Genomic DNA, 17422 nt, shown 5'->3' with positions numbered 1-17422 from the left:
TCATTACAAATTGAGATTATTTATTATAACTCAAATTTAATCTACAATAATCAAGGTGCCAAAATGAGAATGCTGACTTGGAAACTCGAGAGGAGTCTAGACCTCATCTGGACCTCAAATGAATTGCGCAAAGTCACCACGGGCTAATTTCAACTGATCCCCTACCAATAAAGCCCTCACCTGTTGATTTGATTGTATTCGTGAATTAAGAAGCCAAATACAATTTTGTCACTTGCTCTATTAGATCCATGTGGACACGCCACCAAATACAAATGCCTTCAGATTCTGGCCCATCTTCACACAGCTAGTAATGTCAAGAGCAGAGAAACTCGGCATGGGCCGGTTATTATGAACGGCTCACACAATTATGTATAAAGGATTTAGCTGGTTGTGTGATTTCACACTTGATAGGTGGACAGGAACTCCAGAGGACTATTTGTATATGACAATTCAAAAGTACATTTATGTTTCTGCGGCTGCTCTGCCCCATCTGGCACAGGCTGTCTTGAATCTGTACAGTGTACAATTAATTTAAGACAATTAAGGCACTCTGGAGAGAAATGTACTGCCTTGTGTCAGAAAGCATTATCTCATGGTCATGGATCTTGAAACAGGAAAATGACCCAAAACACACAGCTAGAAAAACATCATAGAATGGCTAAGAGCAAATCACTAGACGCTTCTGAAGTGGCCTTCCATGAGCCCTGGTCTAAATCCTATGGAACATTAATTATTACTTTTGTCAGTTACAAGTATTTATGTGACCATTGTGGGTTTTTCTCTCATGAACAGAGGGGTACCAACAATTTTGTCCATGTCTGTATTTTTGTTAATGTGTTGCATGTGCCCAGCAAGAACCCATTGAATTTTCCCTAAACCCCCCCCCCCCCCCCCCCCCCCCCCCCATATTTTCTGTTTACTTTTTGAGTCAGGACAGAGGCATCCGCCCTTAACCAGAATAAAAAAAAATGTACAGCAATGGAAAGAAAGCCCAGGTTGCTGAACTGCAGAAATTGCCAATCTCCAATACCTAAGAAACCTTAACGCCAAACACTAATTAATTATTCATAATTAATTAGCTTTACCAAACGTGCACAGAGAAACTGACACAATTACATACTGTTACTTTGAATCATGAAAAAACAGAAAAGCAAAATTCAACGTTTGGGATGATTTTGTGATACTAGATTTATGAGTTCCTCTCGTCCAACATGCATTATATAAGCCCATCCGTCATACATGTTATATAAACTTGTTTAGAGCTAGACGATGTCTTGGAGACAACGGGCCATTAAAAATAGACACCACAAAGTCAGAGTGACAGACAGTGAGGAGGAGCGAGGCCTCGACAAAGATGCATTCAAACACAAGCGCGGCGACGCGGGCGAGCGCCGACTCCCACGTCGGCAGCCCAATGCACAAGACAGCGCGGGCTCTAATCGCAAACATTTATTCAGATCAGAGAACTCTGCTGACTACCTCTGAGGAGCATCTATAGAAGATATGAAAGGAATGGGGAAGGAAGATGAGAGGAAGGGAGACCAATTGAACAAGAAGGAAGAGAGTGAGTGACAGTCGCGGGTCGACCGATACGGCGCAAACAAAACCCAGTAAATGAAATTGCTCTGTTGTCACAAATGGCCACCTGCGACCCGACTGACGATCACAGCAACAAGCTGTGTGGACAGCAAATGATTAGAGAAAAATGAAAATCAAGTGACCCTGGTGAGGATAAGCAGTACAGAGAAAGGATGGATGGATGGATTCGGTAACTGTTTTCAGTTGCTAGGCAACATGAACGTTAGTGGGGCTGCCTTGTCCACTGATCTTGTTATTTTAATTCGATGCTTTTTGTCGCCAATAAATACGCAAGTTGTTAACGGCGCAAAATAGATAGCCGAAGAGGTAACAAAGCAAAGGAGCTAGCTAAGCAGTTAGCTTTGCAATGCAAATGGTCAATAAGTTGGTCTAACAATGGTAATAATCTCACAGTTAGTCGAGCAAAGGCATTTGTCTTCAAATGAAACAGCCAAGCAGTTAGCCCAGCTGTGGAGATAGCCTAGCTGTTAGCATAACAAAGAAACTAGCATAGAAGTGTCAGCTAGCCCAGAAGCAGCCTTGTAATCTACACTAGTTGCGTACAGTCAGACAGAACATTAACTATTCTTGTGCAGCAATTACAAAAAGTAGGGCTGCAACTGTCGAATATTTTGTCAATATAATCTGATTTCTGCCATCTCTTTATTCAAAAATAGGGCATTTACTTCAAATTGTCAAAGCAAAGCAATTAATTATGATTCAATTACTGGTTTGTTCTAGAACATGTCAAAAATAGACAAAAGTGTGGTCATTGTTTTCCAAAGTAAAAGCAAGTGTTTTATTTTTATTCAACAGAAAGATAATCAGTCTGCTTTCATGGAGGGCAACAGAAATCAGATTACCGTATTTTCCGCACTAAAAGCGTCAACTTTTTTCCTCGGTTTTGAACCATGCGGCTTGTATAAAGGTGCGGCTATTCTGTGAATTTTTCTTCTATGCCAGTCTATCAGCGTCGAGAATGTACTTATTACGTCACAGACAAAGCACACACACACGTCGTCCTGTGCAGGTAGCGTGGAGAAACAATGTCGGACAAAATAATCATCGCGGGCTGTGGGCCCCGGGAGCTGTACAACACAGCCAGTTTCCAACACCAGACAGAGCCAAAAATGATCAGACTTGGAGAATGGTGAGCAAGGAAGTTGGCTTATTTGGTAAGTGTATTTATTTACTTGTTTACAGCTGTTGAACTGTGAACCAAGATAACAATAGCATTTAGCATTAGCCAAAGTTTTAGCATAACCACCAGCCACCTGATTGACTAGTGATTTTCATACATTTTTTTTCTGTGTGAGGAGAAGGAGGAGGTCCTCCTCTTCTCTGTTAAAGTATGGCGCGAATAAAGCAACTATGTTTGTCATATTCCGCAATCAAACTCCTGCTAGGAATGACAGGAGATGCATCGTTTGACCTTTGGTGTGAGAATAGCATTAATCTAGTTAGCACCATTGCTAGCCTTGCAGAGGAACTAGCCAAGAAGTGCCACTTAGCCCAGCAATGTAATCAGGAGTCTAGCAAAGGACCAACCTTAGACGTTAGCTTTGCAGTTTAGGGTGTGTTTAGGAATGTACTCAGTTCGTAAACTTAAAACGTTGGTGGAATGTGCTGTTCAGTTATTCAATGCGCCATCCTCTGTGAGTGTCAGTGTGCACTCTGGCTGCTTTGACTGGGGAGATTGTGGCAGAGCAGCAGGCCGGACAGGCATGGAAGCTATTCAAGCAAGTCGTTCCAAGCAAGGCGGTCATTCGTAAATTCAAACAAAGGGAGAAATCGCAGCCTCTTGGACCACTTGCACTCCCAGAGTAGAATTAGAGCATCAAATTGACTTTCCCAATGCACACTTTTATAGCCAAGCAGTTGGTCTGGTAAAGGAGATAGCCTAACAATTGGCCTACCAATGGAACTAGGCTAGTAATTAGCTTGTGATCTAGAAAGCCGAGCAGTTAAACTTCTAATGTCAATGGCCAAGACTCAGCAACGGAGCTTCGCAAGCGAAGGAACTTGACAGAACTGCGAGATAGCCCAAAGTGTAGATAGCCTAATAGTTAGCCTAGCAATGGACCTTGCTTAACTCATTCAGTACCAGACTTTTTCAGACCCTCTGTGAAATGACACATAAATATGTCATTGGGATATAAGTTAAGCAGAAAGTCTAGCAATGAAATAGCCAAACAGTTAACCTTGCAATGTAGCTCGCCTGGCAGTTGTAAGCATGGTGATAGCCGAGCAGTTAGCCTACTCACAGGGGTAGAATCCTAATTATCCCAACAACATCCCCCGAAATAAGGAATTTCAGTTTGCTCAGCAAATACTGTAGGTAGCCAAGAAGTTAGTTTACAAAAGGAGCTAGCCTATCAATGTCAACACACCGGAGTAGATTGCTTATTGCTGGTGTTGTATTTAGAAAAAAAAAATTAACTTTGCTCATTAATTATTCGACAAGCATGTGTTATTTTCACTGTGACACACAAAACACACTAGTACATTTACGCAAGCTGTAGTGTGAGTGAAAAGTAAAATGGAAGTGAGTATATATTCAAACACTGGCCAATGGTCCTTAAGAAACCCTCTCAGTCAAGTAGAGGGGTGAGAAAAAAAAAATCCTCAATGTTCCCCAATATTGCGAGTCTTGCAGTTACGTGATAAGCTTGTTAGCTGTGACGCTAAGGCAGCTAATCAGTGACAGAATGTCCAACTGTTAGAGCACGAACCTACCGCTGCTGTAGACTTAACAAGAGCTGTCAATCAAACAAGTGATTACAAACCCACTGTGTGTGCATGAGTGTGTGTGTGTGTGTGTGTCTGTGTGTTGGTCCTTTCACTGCTCCTCTATCTGATGATTTAATGCTTACAAGGTACTGGATATAATCAGGAGGCGTTCTCCCCCTAGCTCTTATGTGATTCTTGTGCATTTCTATTCATTCTTCTGGCGTGCCACTCAAGGCTATGTGGCTTCACCTCCAATAGAGGGCAGCGGAACCATCGCTTAATACCAAGTGGCCACAGAAAAGAAAGATGAGGACCTTTGTACACACTCAAAGGGTATGAACATTGACTCAAGGTTGCACATTCTGAAACTGCATGAGTATGCATTGAGACTGTAGGAACCTGATACAAGTAAAGCTCGGACAGGTTGTTGGACAGGTTTATTTTCAAAATGATGAACATCATAATTTCTAATGTCCTTAAAAGCTTGAACATCACTTGTTGTAAGTGAATACGTGAAATATAGGGAACCCCCGTATATTCACAAATTGGTTTTGGAACATATCCCCTTATCCGCTGAAAAACTTAGTATATTCATCGCTTTTGTGTAGGGATTAGCGAGTATTGATACCAGGTATCGGTATCATGCTGATGCCCAACCTTATTTCAAGGTATCGGTAAGAGTTTTTACGATCATGAACTCAAGGAATGCATGTCTGATACATAGCCATTAATTTGCAATTTCTGTAAGTATATGTATATTTACAAGATTTATATTAGTGCTGCATAGAAATTGACCTGAAAGTCACTATTTCAAACAAAAAAATACAAACAGTGCAACATATTGTCCATCATCAAACAAATAGTAACAGTAAACTATGACCCACATTCGACTACTAGTAACACAAACACACATATATGATAATGATTAATGTACTTATAACTTCAACAATTAAAACTCATTCAATCCCAAAGACATATTTATATGTCTTTTCACAGTCCAGCTATTCAATCCCAGGAATTTATATATATATTTTTTTCAACATTTTTCAAACGTTAGGGTAAAAGAGGGTCTAAAAATGTCTGGTACTGAATGAGTTAATGTATTGCTCCATGCAATGCATTCTGGGAACCAACTCGCTTTACCCTCATTATCATACATACAGGCAAAGTGTTGCTGCGCTCCATGTGCGTGGACGTCACAAAAAAAAACAAAAAAAAAAAAACTTTTTCCTTATTGATAGCATACGCTTTGGCGTTTGACGAGAAAGAAAGCTTCACGAAAATCGGTTGCGAAATGAGCAAATTATAAAATATTTTCGCCTTTGAGGGAATATTTCCACCACCAGCGCTGCTGAGCTGGGCTGCTATTTCGTGTCATATAACGGCAGTTGATGGGCATGTGCTTTTGGAACAAGTTAAAAGATAGCAATTCATACACATAATCTCAGAATGCTTAAACATCAATTACCACAACCATTACGTTGTAATCATTACATTACACTATGCGTTTTTCATAAAATTTCTATTCCAGTCCATCATTTATGACTTCATACTGGCCAACTTGTTGACAACAATGATGACATCACTCTAGGATAAAGTGAGAGGTTGCCAGTCAACTCCATTTTAAATTCTGTTTAAATGCATAACCCAATTGCAATTTGCAAGTAAGGCAAAATCCCCGGATGTTCACCTGTACTGGGCCTGGAAGTGTTCCTGGACAAAACTGTTGCGGCCTCTGGGCTGCTGCGTGTTGGTCAGGTCCTCCAGTGAGCTGGGTCCCTGGAGACACACGGGAAAGTAGACGTTAAAAAGTTTAACCTTTAGATGTCATACAAATCGGGTTCAACATTTTCGGGGCAGACGCCTTTAAAGTCACTGTTTGGATTCACATTTATGCATGATGTCAGGCAAGCATCAAAGAACGAGAGATGAATTTAATTGAACACGATTATCAGGGTTATCACACACACAAAACAGGGATTTGCTGACACATTAAAACTAAAATTAAAAGTACACTTGCATACTCTTCACGGTAGCCAAAGCAAAATATCCATCCATCCATTACCCGATTGGCTTTTTAAATATTGACAAAAAAGAAAAAAAAGAAACAAATATTACATGAACTATAAACTACTGTATCAATAAAAATACATAACAAAATGGAAAAATACTCGACAAGAAATACACAAATAGTACCTGAAAAATAAAAGATAAAGTGAAAAATCCAAATGTTGGATTGTAAAATACAATTATAGAAATAAAAAAATTATGATAAACAATAAAACAGACAAAAATAGTACACAAAAAAGTATTTAAAAAAATATTACACCAAAAACTAAATATTAGATGAAAAAATACAAATATTGGACAAAAATACGACAATATTAGCAAATAAAAAAAGGAATGTAATTTGGCATTTGTAATTTAGTGCCTGACGTCATCTTCATATTAACTGTTCGATTTGCGTCTACGTCTTTGCTGTGCTGTCATCATCTTCTTATACGGTCTTCTTTCTCCATTTGTTTGCTGTTGCTGTTGTTGCAACTCCTACATACAGAGAGACTGAATACGGTATTAGTGAAAATTACATCTTAAAATGGTAACATCAACCATCTAAAATGTTATCACAGTGTAACGGTAAATCATAAACCAATTTATCCATACAAAGGATTGAACCCTTCATTAACATTTTAACTTTTTAGTTTTCAACCACAAATTCCAAAGGATGGACCAGCCTCAACAAGCAGGGTTAAGAGAATATGAACGTGAATGTGAGAAGGAACTGTAAATGTTTGATTGTTTTTAAAATCCACGCATCTCTTGTAGCCGAGGTGACCTGATCCAGAGTTGATTTTCCATGACATCTCCAATGACAACCTAGCTGATATGACAGACATGAATCACGCCCCAAACACAAGTTGTAGACCAAAATACCCAACCTGCTAGCGCACACGTTGTCTGGTGTCACGCCATGTGTCACTTTTTATTTAGGTCATTACTTTTCTGAGTTATTTAAATCTTTTCGGTGTGGAAGCCTATTCTATAGTCTTCTTGACTGAGACATTTTGGGAGACGAGTCATACTTGTTGATAATCTTGAAAGATGATACGAATCTTCCCGGTTAAGCAGGCAGCCTAGCAACGTAGACAGCCTTTGTTAGCGTTGCATTTGCTACAAGCTGAAGTTTGAATGTAAACAAACAACTGCGGTTTTCTAACAGCCAATCAAATTTCTTGTCCCATTTACTCCTCTCTCGCTTCATTTCATTTTATGGTCAGTTCTCGTCCCTCTCCATATCTCTTCCCAGATGCAATCCTTACCATGGAGATGTTGGCTGGCTCCATGTAGGGGAGAAGCTCCCCGCGGTTGTAGCATACTAAATGATAGAAGTCCAATTGTGCTGATATTCTTTGCTAAATAAATAATATCACAGCGGTAGTGTTAAATATAAAAAAAACAAAAAACAAAAAAACAAAAAAACAAAATGGCCGTTGAGCAGTAACATTTGCCCACTCATAGCCTATACTAGCAAACAACTAGCCTAGAAAGCCTGGAGACCGAGACATTGAAGGCAGCTGAAAACAGACAGACATGTTTGTTTAACCCGTTTGCGTTCACCAACAAGGCAAAGAGAAGCAGAGGAGGAAAACGAGGAGGAAAAATAACTTTCCGGGACAACTCAGCCTTTCCAGGAAATTGTACTTTTTTTTTTCTTCTCATTTTCAATGTGTTTTCCCATGACTGGAAAATTGGCCAATCATTTTCCTGGTTTTCCAGGACGCATGGGAACCCAGGCTAATAATGAATATCATATATAGCAGTTCAGTCTCTCATAACACAAAGCAGATAAATGCTAATAACGATTTTCAATCCTTTTCCATTTGCATGACTCATAAACCAATAATTTCAAGAAGAAAGACCAATAACTGTGCTGAATCACACCGTGAGGCATTTAATATTTTACTTAGGTCCAAATGCGGGATTGAAGTGGTCTTCAATTCTCTACAGTACATTAAAACATATTTCTTAAAACACCGCTCATCCAGTTATTTCATTCCGCTGTGATCCATACATAAATGCACTGACATCAACGAAGAAGTGAAAGCATGGACTTGTCAGTCTTGACAAGAGATTTGGAAAGCGCTGGTGGAGGGATCGTTTCCCACGGGGGATGTCGACACTCTCTTCCCCGACACAAGAACATATGTTGTTATCAAATCCCAGCTGATTCCCCGTGGCGGGCGTTCATGTGGGACACTACTCGGCGTGCCTATCGCTCGCTGGTGAGTGCGTGGGAGTTTGGCGAGCAGTCAGGCTGCGTATTTGGAGATGTCTATATGTGGCACAAAAAAAAAATGAGAGGCACACTGGCCTGGAAATAGACCAAAACGAAGCCCTCCAGCAACAACTGTTGCAGTCAAACAGACTTTTCAAGCAGTCTGTACGATGGTTGCCAACAGGAATTCTGTACCAATAGTTTTTTTCTTTTTTTTTTTTTTGTTGCTTAACATTTTTCAAGCTCCTGCATTCTCTGGCATCTCCTACGGGAAGTGCTCTTCACACCGGTACCACTTCAAACGGTTTAATTCTGTGCCTTTCGGCTCGTCCCGTAAGTGCTTGCGACAGTGCCCCCATCCTTATCTAAATCTATCTTCTGCACCCTTCTTTCTCCAACCAACTGCCCTGATGTCTTTTCAAACTACATCTATCAACCTTCTCTTAGATGTTGCCCTTGCTCTCTTGTCTGGCAGTTAAGTCATCGTCGTCCTTTTACAAATATACTCACCAGCTCTCCTCTAAACATGTCTAAACCATCGACTGTAAATGTGGTCTCTCTACCTTTGTCTCCAAAACATCTAACCTTGGCAGCCCCTCTGATGAGCTGATTTCTAATCCTATCCCACCCTTATCACGCCTAAAACGACTGTCAACATCTTTATTTCCGCCACCTCCGGCTCTGCCTCCTGTCATCTCTTCAGTGCCACCGTCTCCAAGTTGTACAATCTGGCTTGGCCACACCACTGTCTTGTAAAATGTTCCCCTCGTCAAAGCAGAGACTCTTCTATCACATCATAATCCTCATCCTCCAGCCGTTCCAACCTGCTTGGTCAAAATTCTTACATAGTGTGGCCTTGAGCTGCTGCCATCAAATCATTGATTTTGGTTTCATGCAGTGGATCAGGTGGGTTATGTTAGTGCGGGTCCATTCACGACAGAAGTGAGAAAGTACTTGTTACAGCAGCGTTTGTCAAGAATAGCATCAGAAGATACTTGGTTTTAATTTCTTGCCCTTTGTAATTTGCTTCGAGCAAATCACGCATGTCTTTAACCTCTTTTCACAGTAACAGCGGAGGGTCAAAGAGAGAAGTTGGAGGCAGTAAAGAAAAGACAATGAAATATGGGTAATCACTGCCCGACAATCGTGGCAAGTAGCACATGGGGAGACACACTGCACTGGACAAAGAGATAAGAAGATCCTTTGGAGGCAAGCGGTGGGACAAGGACAATGCTCAGGAAAACTATGTGAGCCCAGCAGTGCTTCTTTACTTAGCAGATTGAACAGTCAGACTAATCACGTCCAAAAAGAGGCCATCAAATATAGCATCGGACATAGCCGCAGATTTGTTTGCATCATTGCAGTGATCTGATTTATGACTTACCGATTTATGATGAAGTCACACTTGTTTGGTAGAATTTTGCGAAGACGTCATAGTTAACGCTGAAAAGATTGCAGGTCAAAGTGTTGAGTAAGTTAAGTTTAACTGAATTAGATGAAGGGTCTTTCATATTAATGCTAATTGCAATTGCAAGATGGGGGCGGGTGATAGCAATTAAAATTATTTTTCAGAATTTTAGTATGAACGTGAGTGCGAAGGGTTGCTTGTCCATACGGTGTATGTGCCCTATGATTGGCTGAAGACCAGCCCAGGTTTTACCCCGCCTCTTGCACCAAAAGACCTTCATTTTGTCTCTTTCCTGAGTTCTGGATTTACAGGGGAATCAAGATCAGATTTCAAAAAGTTGAAGGCGGAAGGGTGCCCAGGTCAAGGGTGGAGGGTCGCGGCCGGACCGGCAAAAAAGGGTCACGTGCCCAGCTCTGGTTATAGCAAATGGAAGGATGATGCTTCAGATTCACTTGTTGTTTTAACTGATGGACAATGACTGAACAGGAGAAGAAAAAGCCATTCTGATGTAATGTTTAGTAATGCTTAACTATTTGCAAACAACAAGGGGCAGAGAGAAAGCGCTGAGAGGTGACACTGATGCATAGACAGTGAGTCAAAAAGATGAGAGGAGGTGGGGCGGGTGTGGCTGGCTTATGCGGCGTCATAGGTCAGTCTCCCTCCATTTAAACAAAACGCTGTCGGGGCAGTAAAGCGGCTGACTCACAACAATCCTTTCAATTGTGGACGGCTGCTGTTAATTCGGTCTATTCATGAGGGTCTTACAGGAACAAGATGGCCTGTGAGATAATGATGGCAAGCACAGGCATTTGAAGCCCCGCTTTAACCCTCTGGCCTGCTGTGTTCTTCCGGTCCGTCGCGCAATATATCTCGATATTTATAGAGCGCACTTGTTAAGACAAAAGGCAAATAGCACCGCCGTGCATATCTCCTCTTGGGCGCCATTCCTTGGTGAAATCTGTGCCAGTTTCAATTCAGAGCCGAGTGCAGTGGGACCTGCCACTCTGGCTGTTGCCATGGAGATGTCGGTCTGGCCAAAAACAAAAGGCGAGAAGAGAAATTAAGCAGCCTCAGACAAGAGTCGCTGGCAGGGCTCAGGAGCTGGCCCGGTGTGGACGGGCTCATTGCCAGCCAGCTACAGTGATTCAGCACCAAACTAACTGATGACATTAGTTGTGATGAGTGAATGGATTCATTAGCCTCTCAAGAGGACTGATCCAACTCAAGTGTGTGAGTTGGGCTGACCTTTCACGTGCAAAAGGAAGACAGAGTAGCATTGTAGATGTTGCCTGAAGGAATTGACGTTGCCGGGTTGATGGTCATAGATTCTTTGCCATACAAACGCGCTTGTGGTGCATCACTCGTCATTGGCTTAATGGGGTTTGTCAGCGCCTGCTGGTCCCAATATTCTTCAGACTTGGCACTTGGGTAAAAAATATCCACCCCAAAATGTCAGAAAACAGTGCAGCCTGCAAAGCTGAACAATTTGGAATACAACAGAACCTTGACTCGAGTTTAATTTGTTACGAGATGAAGCTGGTGAGGCAATTTACCTGTCTAGCAAATTCTCTCATCTTCCTCATTCCCTCCTGTGTGTGCGCGTGTGCATGTGTGTGCGCGTGTAACTGCTCAACCCTCCACTCTCTGCTCAGCGGAGAGAGTCTGGCCTTTCGTCATTAAAGCTGCACTCTGCAGGAATTTGCCCCCCAAATATCTTTCCAATAGCCTTTTTATTTGACCATTTATGACTCACACGTCCTATAAATAGCAGATTAATACTTTAGCTGTTCGCAGTGGGTATCCTAGCAAGTCGACAGAAAATAATTTACGGACTGGAAATCGGGTTTGAATTTCCCGCGCTCTGTCTGCGGACGTGACGTCACGCACGTTCGCATCGTTGTCTCACAGAATCGCGACCAGAAATTTGAGCAGTGGAGAGTACTGAGATCGGATTTGGGCTTAAAAAGCGACGCACAAATGGCTTTTTTCCTACTCCAAAAGTAAGAAGCGACGATACTGTCAATTAGAACGCGCGTCATGCACGCGAAGAAAGGAGCGTGCAATTTCATTTTTCAGCCGCAGGGGGCAGTTGCGATTAGAAACTCAAAATCCTGCGCAGTGCCGGTTTAACTTCAAAGAAGAGGCAATAACAACAACAACAACAACAACAACAAATGCTTGTGGGGACCAGGGAAAGTTGTAAATGAACAAAATTGGCAAGAGTCCATGACTCGCTTTTCATTTCTTGTACTCTTAACTTGAAAAGTAACAAGCAATTGCATCATCGACGTCCAACATGAAACACTAATGCCGCTTAGTGGCAGAATAATTCTATGCACATTGAGCTCAATACAAATCAATGACTCAATGTTTTACTTTTTAACTATAGAGTAATATATCTATAGACACATATGTATTAGACCGCATTTCACCATCCTGTTCCACCTTTCCACAAGCATCAGAAAATCACAACCATTTCAGGAAGACAAACCTGGAAACGCGGGTGTGGCAGGAGTGAATAAACAGTAAACAAAGCAAGACAACCATCCTGCATCTTGGAAGCAGTTAGTAAGCACACCAGCAGGACCAGTTCTGCTATAGCAGGACCAGTTCTGCTATCACACAGCGGATGACTGACAGTAACGAGTGTGGAAAAAACCTTGAGAGAAATGCAATGTAGGGTTTGTGGATTTTTCATCCCTGTTTGCTCCTTGCTTGTCACACTTAGTAAAAGGAGAAAAAAAAGGTACAAATAAAAGCCAGCAGGTTTTTTTTGTGTTTTTTTTTTATCTCGGAATTTATCGCAGCAAAACAACTTCTTAGATAAGGGCTGATTTAGTCTTTCACATTATCGTGAAATGTATGCAATGGGATTCTTCAAATCAGATGCGAAAGACTTTTTGGAAGAAGGCTTATAAATCCGGTGTGGTATACCAATCATTACATATACCGGTATACATTTATGTGTAGACAAGCAGAGGAAAACTACAAGGTAAAAATGAAACGAGTTATATACTGTATCTCTCCATCCATTTTCGATATCACTTGCTCATTAGTTTTGTGGGTGTGCTGGAGCCTATCCAAGCTGATTTCAGGGTACACCCTGGGCTGCTCACCAGCCAATCACAGGGCACATATAGATAAATAGACTAATAACCATTCACACTCACATTCACACCCAAGAACCATCTTGAGTAGGGTGGGCACAAATATCGATTAATCGATGCATCGTAATATTGGCCTCTCCAATTCAATATTGATCCTTTGAATCTGCCAGGTCAATTGGGGGTGGTTTGTGTGCAATTTGCATTATATGGACGAAGGCAGCACAACCAACACAACGGCATGGCGACCAAAGCGAAAAGCAGTTATTTGAAATCATCGCCTTCTACTTTTTGAAATCTGATGTTGATTCCCCTGTAAATCCAGAACTCAGGAAAGAGACAAAAGTAAGGTCTTTTGCAAGCTTAGCCAGCCTGCCAGACAGAATTTTTCATCACCGTTTCCGGGAGGAGAGAAATTGTTTTTGAGTTATACAGGTTTTTTTTTTTTACTCTGTACTGAATATGCACAAATAGTGCAAATTTTTTATTTTCCGATCTTTTAGTCCTCAAAAACGCGAGGTGGCGACATGTTCACGAAAATACATTTCTTCCTGAATTATTATGAACGCATTTAAATAATCATCAAATGGAATCGAATTACAACCTAAAGAATCAAAATTGAATTGAATCGCATCGAAAAGAATCAAAATCAAATTGGATTGTGGGGTTCTGACCAATACCTAGCCCTAATTTAGAGTTTTCGGGTAACCTAACATGCATGATTTTTGGATGTGGAAGGAAAGTATCTCGAGAGAACCCAGCACAGGGAGAAGATGCAAACTCCCAAGGAAGGCCATTGCCCGGATTCGAAAACGCAACCACCAAACTGTGAGGCGGAAGTCAGAACCAGTTGTCGACCATGCCGTTCACAAAAAAAAATATGTTGTATAAAAATAACCCATGTCCACGAAGGTGATTTATCAACTACCGTAAACGGAATAGTCTTCATTGTGAGTTATTACATCAGAACCTTCACCCTGAATTGGTGTTTGCCTTCTTGCTGGGATGAAGGTAGAACCAAAAGTAAAGTGGCAGCAAGCAGAAAAATGTTGCAATGTATTTTGGGATACACTCACTGGAATACCACGTCTGAGTAGCTGAGTAGTACCTAAAAATACTTCATTTCAAATATATCGTCTTGTCTGTTATCTGTCATGCTTTTATAATTCATTGCAAGCCCTAAAACATCTTCAAAAAAAAAAAGGGGGGTGAGGTGGAGAAGAACCAAAGTACCAATTCCGTTCCTTTCAATCAAGTCTGTCTACTCGCGCTCTGTGAGGACACACAAGCTCATCTTTCAAATGTCTATTTAAAGGAATACCAATTGCTTGAATTAAACATTTCCTTACAGAACTTTGGATTGTCCATTAAAAGCCTTTTTGGGTAAAAGCTATTTGGCGGTGGCGTGTCAATGATGCCCACTCTTAGTGTGGCCACTGTAACGGGGTCACATGCATAGAAAATAACCCAGGAAAAGAGCAGGACAGTGAAACCACACACACACACACACACACACACGCACATATACACAAGATAAGGTTTTTCCAAGGACACCCTTTCAGAAAAAAAAAAAAAAAACAGGACATCAAGGCACAAAAAAGAACAGCCTTTGTAGTCTTTATACTTGGCTTGAAAGATACAAGAAGGTCCACTGTACTCTGAGGACTAGAGGTCTAGAGAAAGCCATGTTGAACAATTTGGTGCTTTCAATTTCATAGGAACATTTGGGGAAATGACCTTTGAATGCTTTTTGCGGAGAATAACTTCAAAAGCGTCACTTTTGGGATGGGCTCACCCGCTCGTCCCAAAGATACACGCCCGGCATTTTGTCGAAAGTCTTCCCAAGAGCGGGAGCTGCGCAGGAGGGACTAGTCTGAATACTAAGATGTAAAAAAAAAAAAAAAAAAAAAAAAAGAATTTAAGGAAGAATACGAAATGGATCGTTAGCTGTGGCGGCGCCAGTTGGAAGGATCCTTTGGGAAGTTGAACTTTGTATTAATTCACTCCTGAAACCTATGACATTCTTGGACGAGTGTAATGGGGCCACCTTTGTGTGTGCAGTTAGCAAGTGGGAATGTACCAGGGTTGCACGGTGTGGATCTTTGAGGTCATGTCAGTTGATACGTTTTTCAACACAATAGATTAAGGTTGAAATCCAGATTAAGGGCACTCCTTCTCATGATAGCTCTCAATAATCTGTGTTGATTGATAAAACCAAATCCGACGATTGTGCTTATAGTCAACAACACCGGGTAAAAACAACGGAACCGTCCAAATCTTCCCAACCTTCAGGCAAAACAGATGAGCCTCAAAGGCCTCATTCTCAACGATTCATCTTTAACAAATAAATTACCAGCCTCTTTTGATTGACGTATGATGTAATATCTTTCATATATTGTTGTACCGGCGGTTGCCAATTAAATGCTCTCTTTAATTAATCGTTTAATCATTTCCCGGGGAGAGAAATTTGTCTAACTTAATTAACTTTGAAAAACGACTTCTGCGGTTGAACAACAAATCCTGCCAGAGAGATTATCTTGTTAATTGAGCAGAAACCCAAGGAGACGGCAATTAAATGATTGTCGACCATTGTCTATTACACCATTCAATGACGCTCAATGAAGCTTATTTTGTGTCTTAAATGCTGTTTCCCCATTAGATGTATGTTCAGTTCAAGGAAACAATAAAATCATTGCTTGTAATTGTCTTAAAAGTAATGACATTTACTTTTGCAGTACAAGGCGAGTACAATGTGTGCTTAATGCATTATACAAAATGGCGTGCATACACTATTTATGGATGCCATTTGAAAAGTACTTTTTACCCTTGTAATTTTAGTACATGTCTCTGTCTTACATCTACCACAGCTAACAACAACAACAATAATAATAATAATAATAATCAATCTTTGGGATTGTCTCTACTCAAACTGTTCCTACTCTCTCTTCATCTGAGTAGACATTTCATTTTTCATATGACCCTGCTGTTTTGGCATTTTATCAACAGCAGTTGGGCTGGACCTCCGCTGCTTCAGATTCTTCTGGCCTGCGCTTTACAAATACCTTATTTGTTTGTCAGTAATGATATTCGCAGTGATTTACAAGTTTGTCTAGAGCAATGTTTTAAGTCTTGTTTATTTTAGTTGTTAGATTATCACGCTTCACTTCTACAAAAAAAACGGATTAGGGTACCTTTTAAATTAAACATGCGCAATGAGGTTTATCCACACTGAACATAAAGTACCTAACAAATTGCTCCTCCAAAAGACAATTTGCATCCTTTAAGTTTAACAAAAAAGGATTATAACATTTTCCATGGTTCGTCTTCACACTTTTTATCGCAACATAAGAAGAGGTCCATTGACATTTGTGTGGATTTTGGCACGTCGATTTGGAAAACTCCTCAGATTTTGGTCCCGCACGTGATTGTGGTGGATATTTTTGATTGAAACTTGTCAGTCAATTAGAGGAGGGGGTATGCCGTTTTACTCTGATTTGTCTGCGTTGTTTTGACCAGATTTCAACCCAAAACAGAAATGTTCCACAAAAGAAAAAAAAAATGTCCTCAACCCATTATTTGATTTTACAAATTCTTGGTGCGTTAAACTCAGGTTGAAGTGGTCAACACTATATTTTAATTATAGATGGCTTTGTCTCCCTAAATGTGTTTTTGACACTGATTTTAAAATAAGGCTTTTTTTTTTTTTTTTTTAGATATTTTTCAGTTTTTGTTTTTTAATTTCACATACAAAAGTTTGCGCAAAACCGTATATTTTATAGCTATGACATTTCAGAAAAAAAAGGCCACCTGTTGCTGAATCTAACCCTTAATTCATTAATATTATTAAATCTATTATTAGTCATGGTGATACAATCAATCGGCCGATTTTTGTGGAAAAGTACATGGTCGGCATATGTCGATCAATGCCTTTCATTGCTAATCACAAAAACCAATCACTTTGCAGCCTGCAACCAACTACAGACCATATTGTGTCCAGTGTAGCGTCCCCTCTACTTTTCCGTAATACTACAGGGGAAATTTGGACAGAATTATTATTTTTTTTAATTTGATTTTAATATGATTCGATCAACAAATCGAAAAAAATAATTGCCAGTTGGATTGATTATTCAAATAATCATTAGTGAGCAGCTCTAAAATTGAAAAACTTAAAAATGTGCAGCTAATCTACAGTATGGGTTCGGTTTCGGAATCGGTATCAGCCGATCTCACATACGGATGATCGGTGTTGGAATCGGCAGCATAAAACCCTAATTGGGACATCCCTAATTACTATAGTACACACTCCACATTATTCTTATTATCATT

General features: G+C 40.5%; 1 protein-coding gene across 1 annotated transcript in view; it reads right to left on the bottom strand.

Moving 5' to 3' along the window:
* Positions 1-17422, bottom strand: part of usp43a (ubiquitin specific peptidase 43a) — an 83909-nt gene that overhangs the window by 41665 nt on the left and 24822 nt on the right. Inside the window, exon 3 of the mRNA XM_086032813.1 lies at positions 5999-6087. Within this exon, the coding sequence (XP_085888939.1) occupies positions 5999-6087 (89 nt within the window). The remainder of the gene's footprint in view (positions 1-5998; positions 6088-17422) is intronic.

This window comes from Filicampus tigris, chromosome 6 (genome assembly GCF_054856515.1).
Source record: "Filicampus tigris isolate MCC_2025a chromosome 6, RoL_Ftig_1.0, whole genome shotgun sequence".
In the NCBI taxonomy this organism is placed as follows: Eukaryota; Metazoa; Chordata; class Actinopteri; order Syngnathiformes; family Syngnathidae; genus Filicampus; species Filicampus tigris.
The sequence above is the reverse complement of the archived record's forward strand: the minus strand, read 5'-3'. Positions and strand labels throughout refer to the sequence as shown.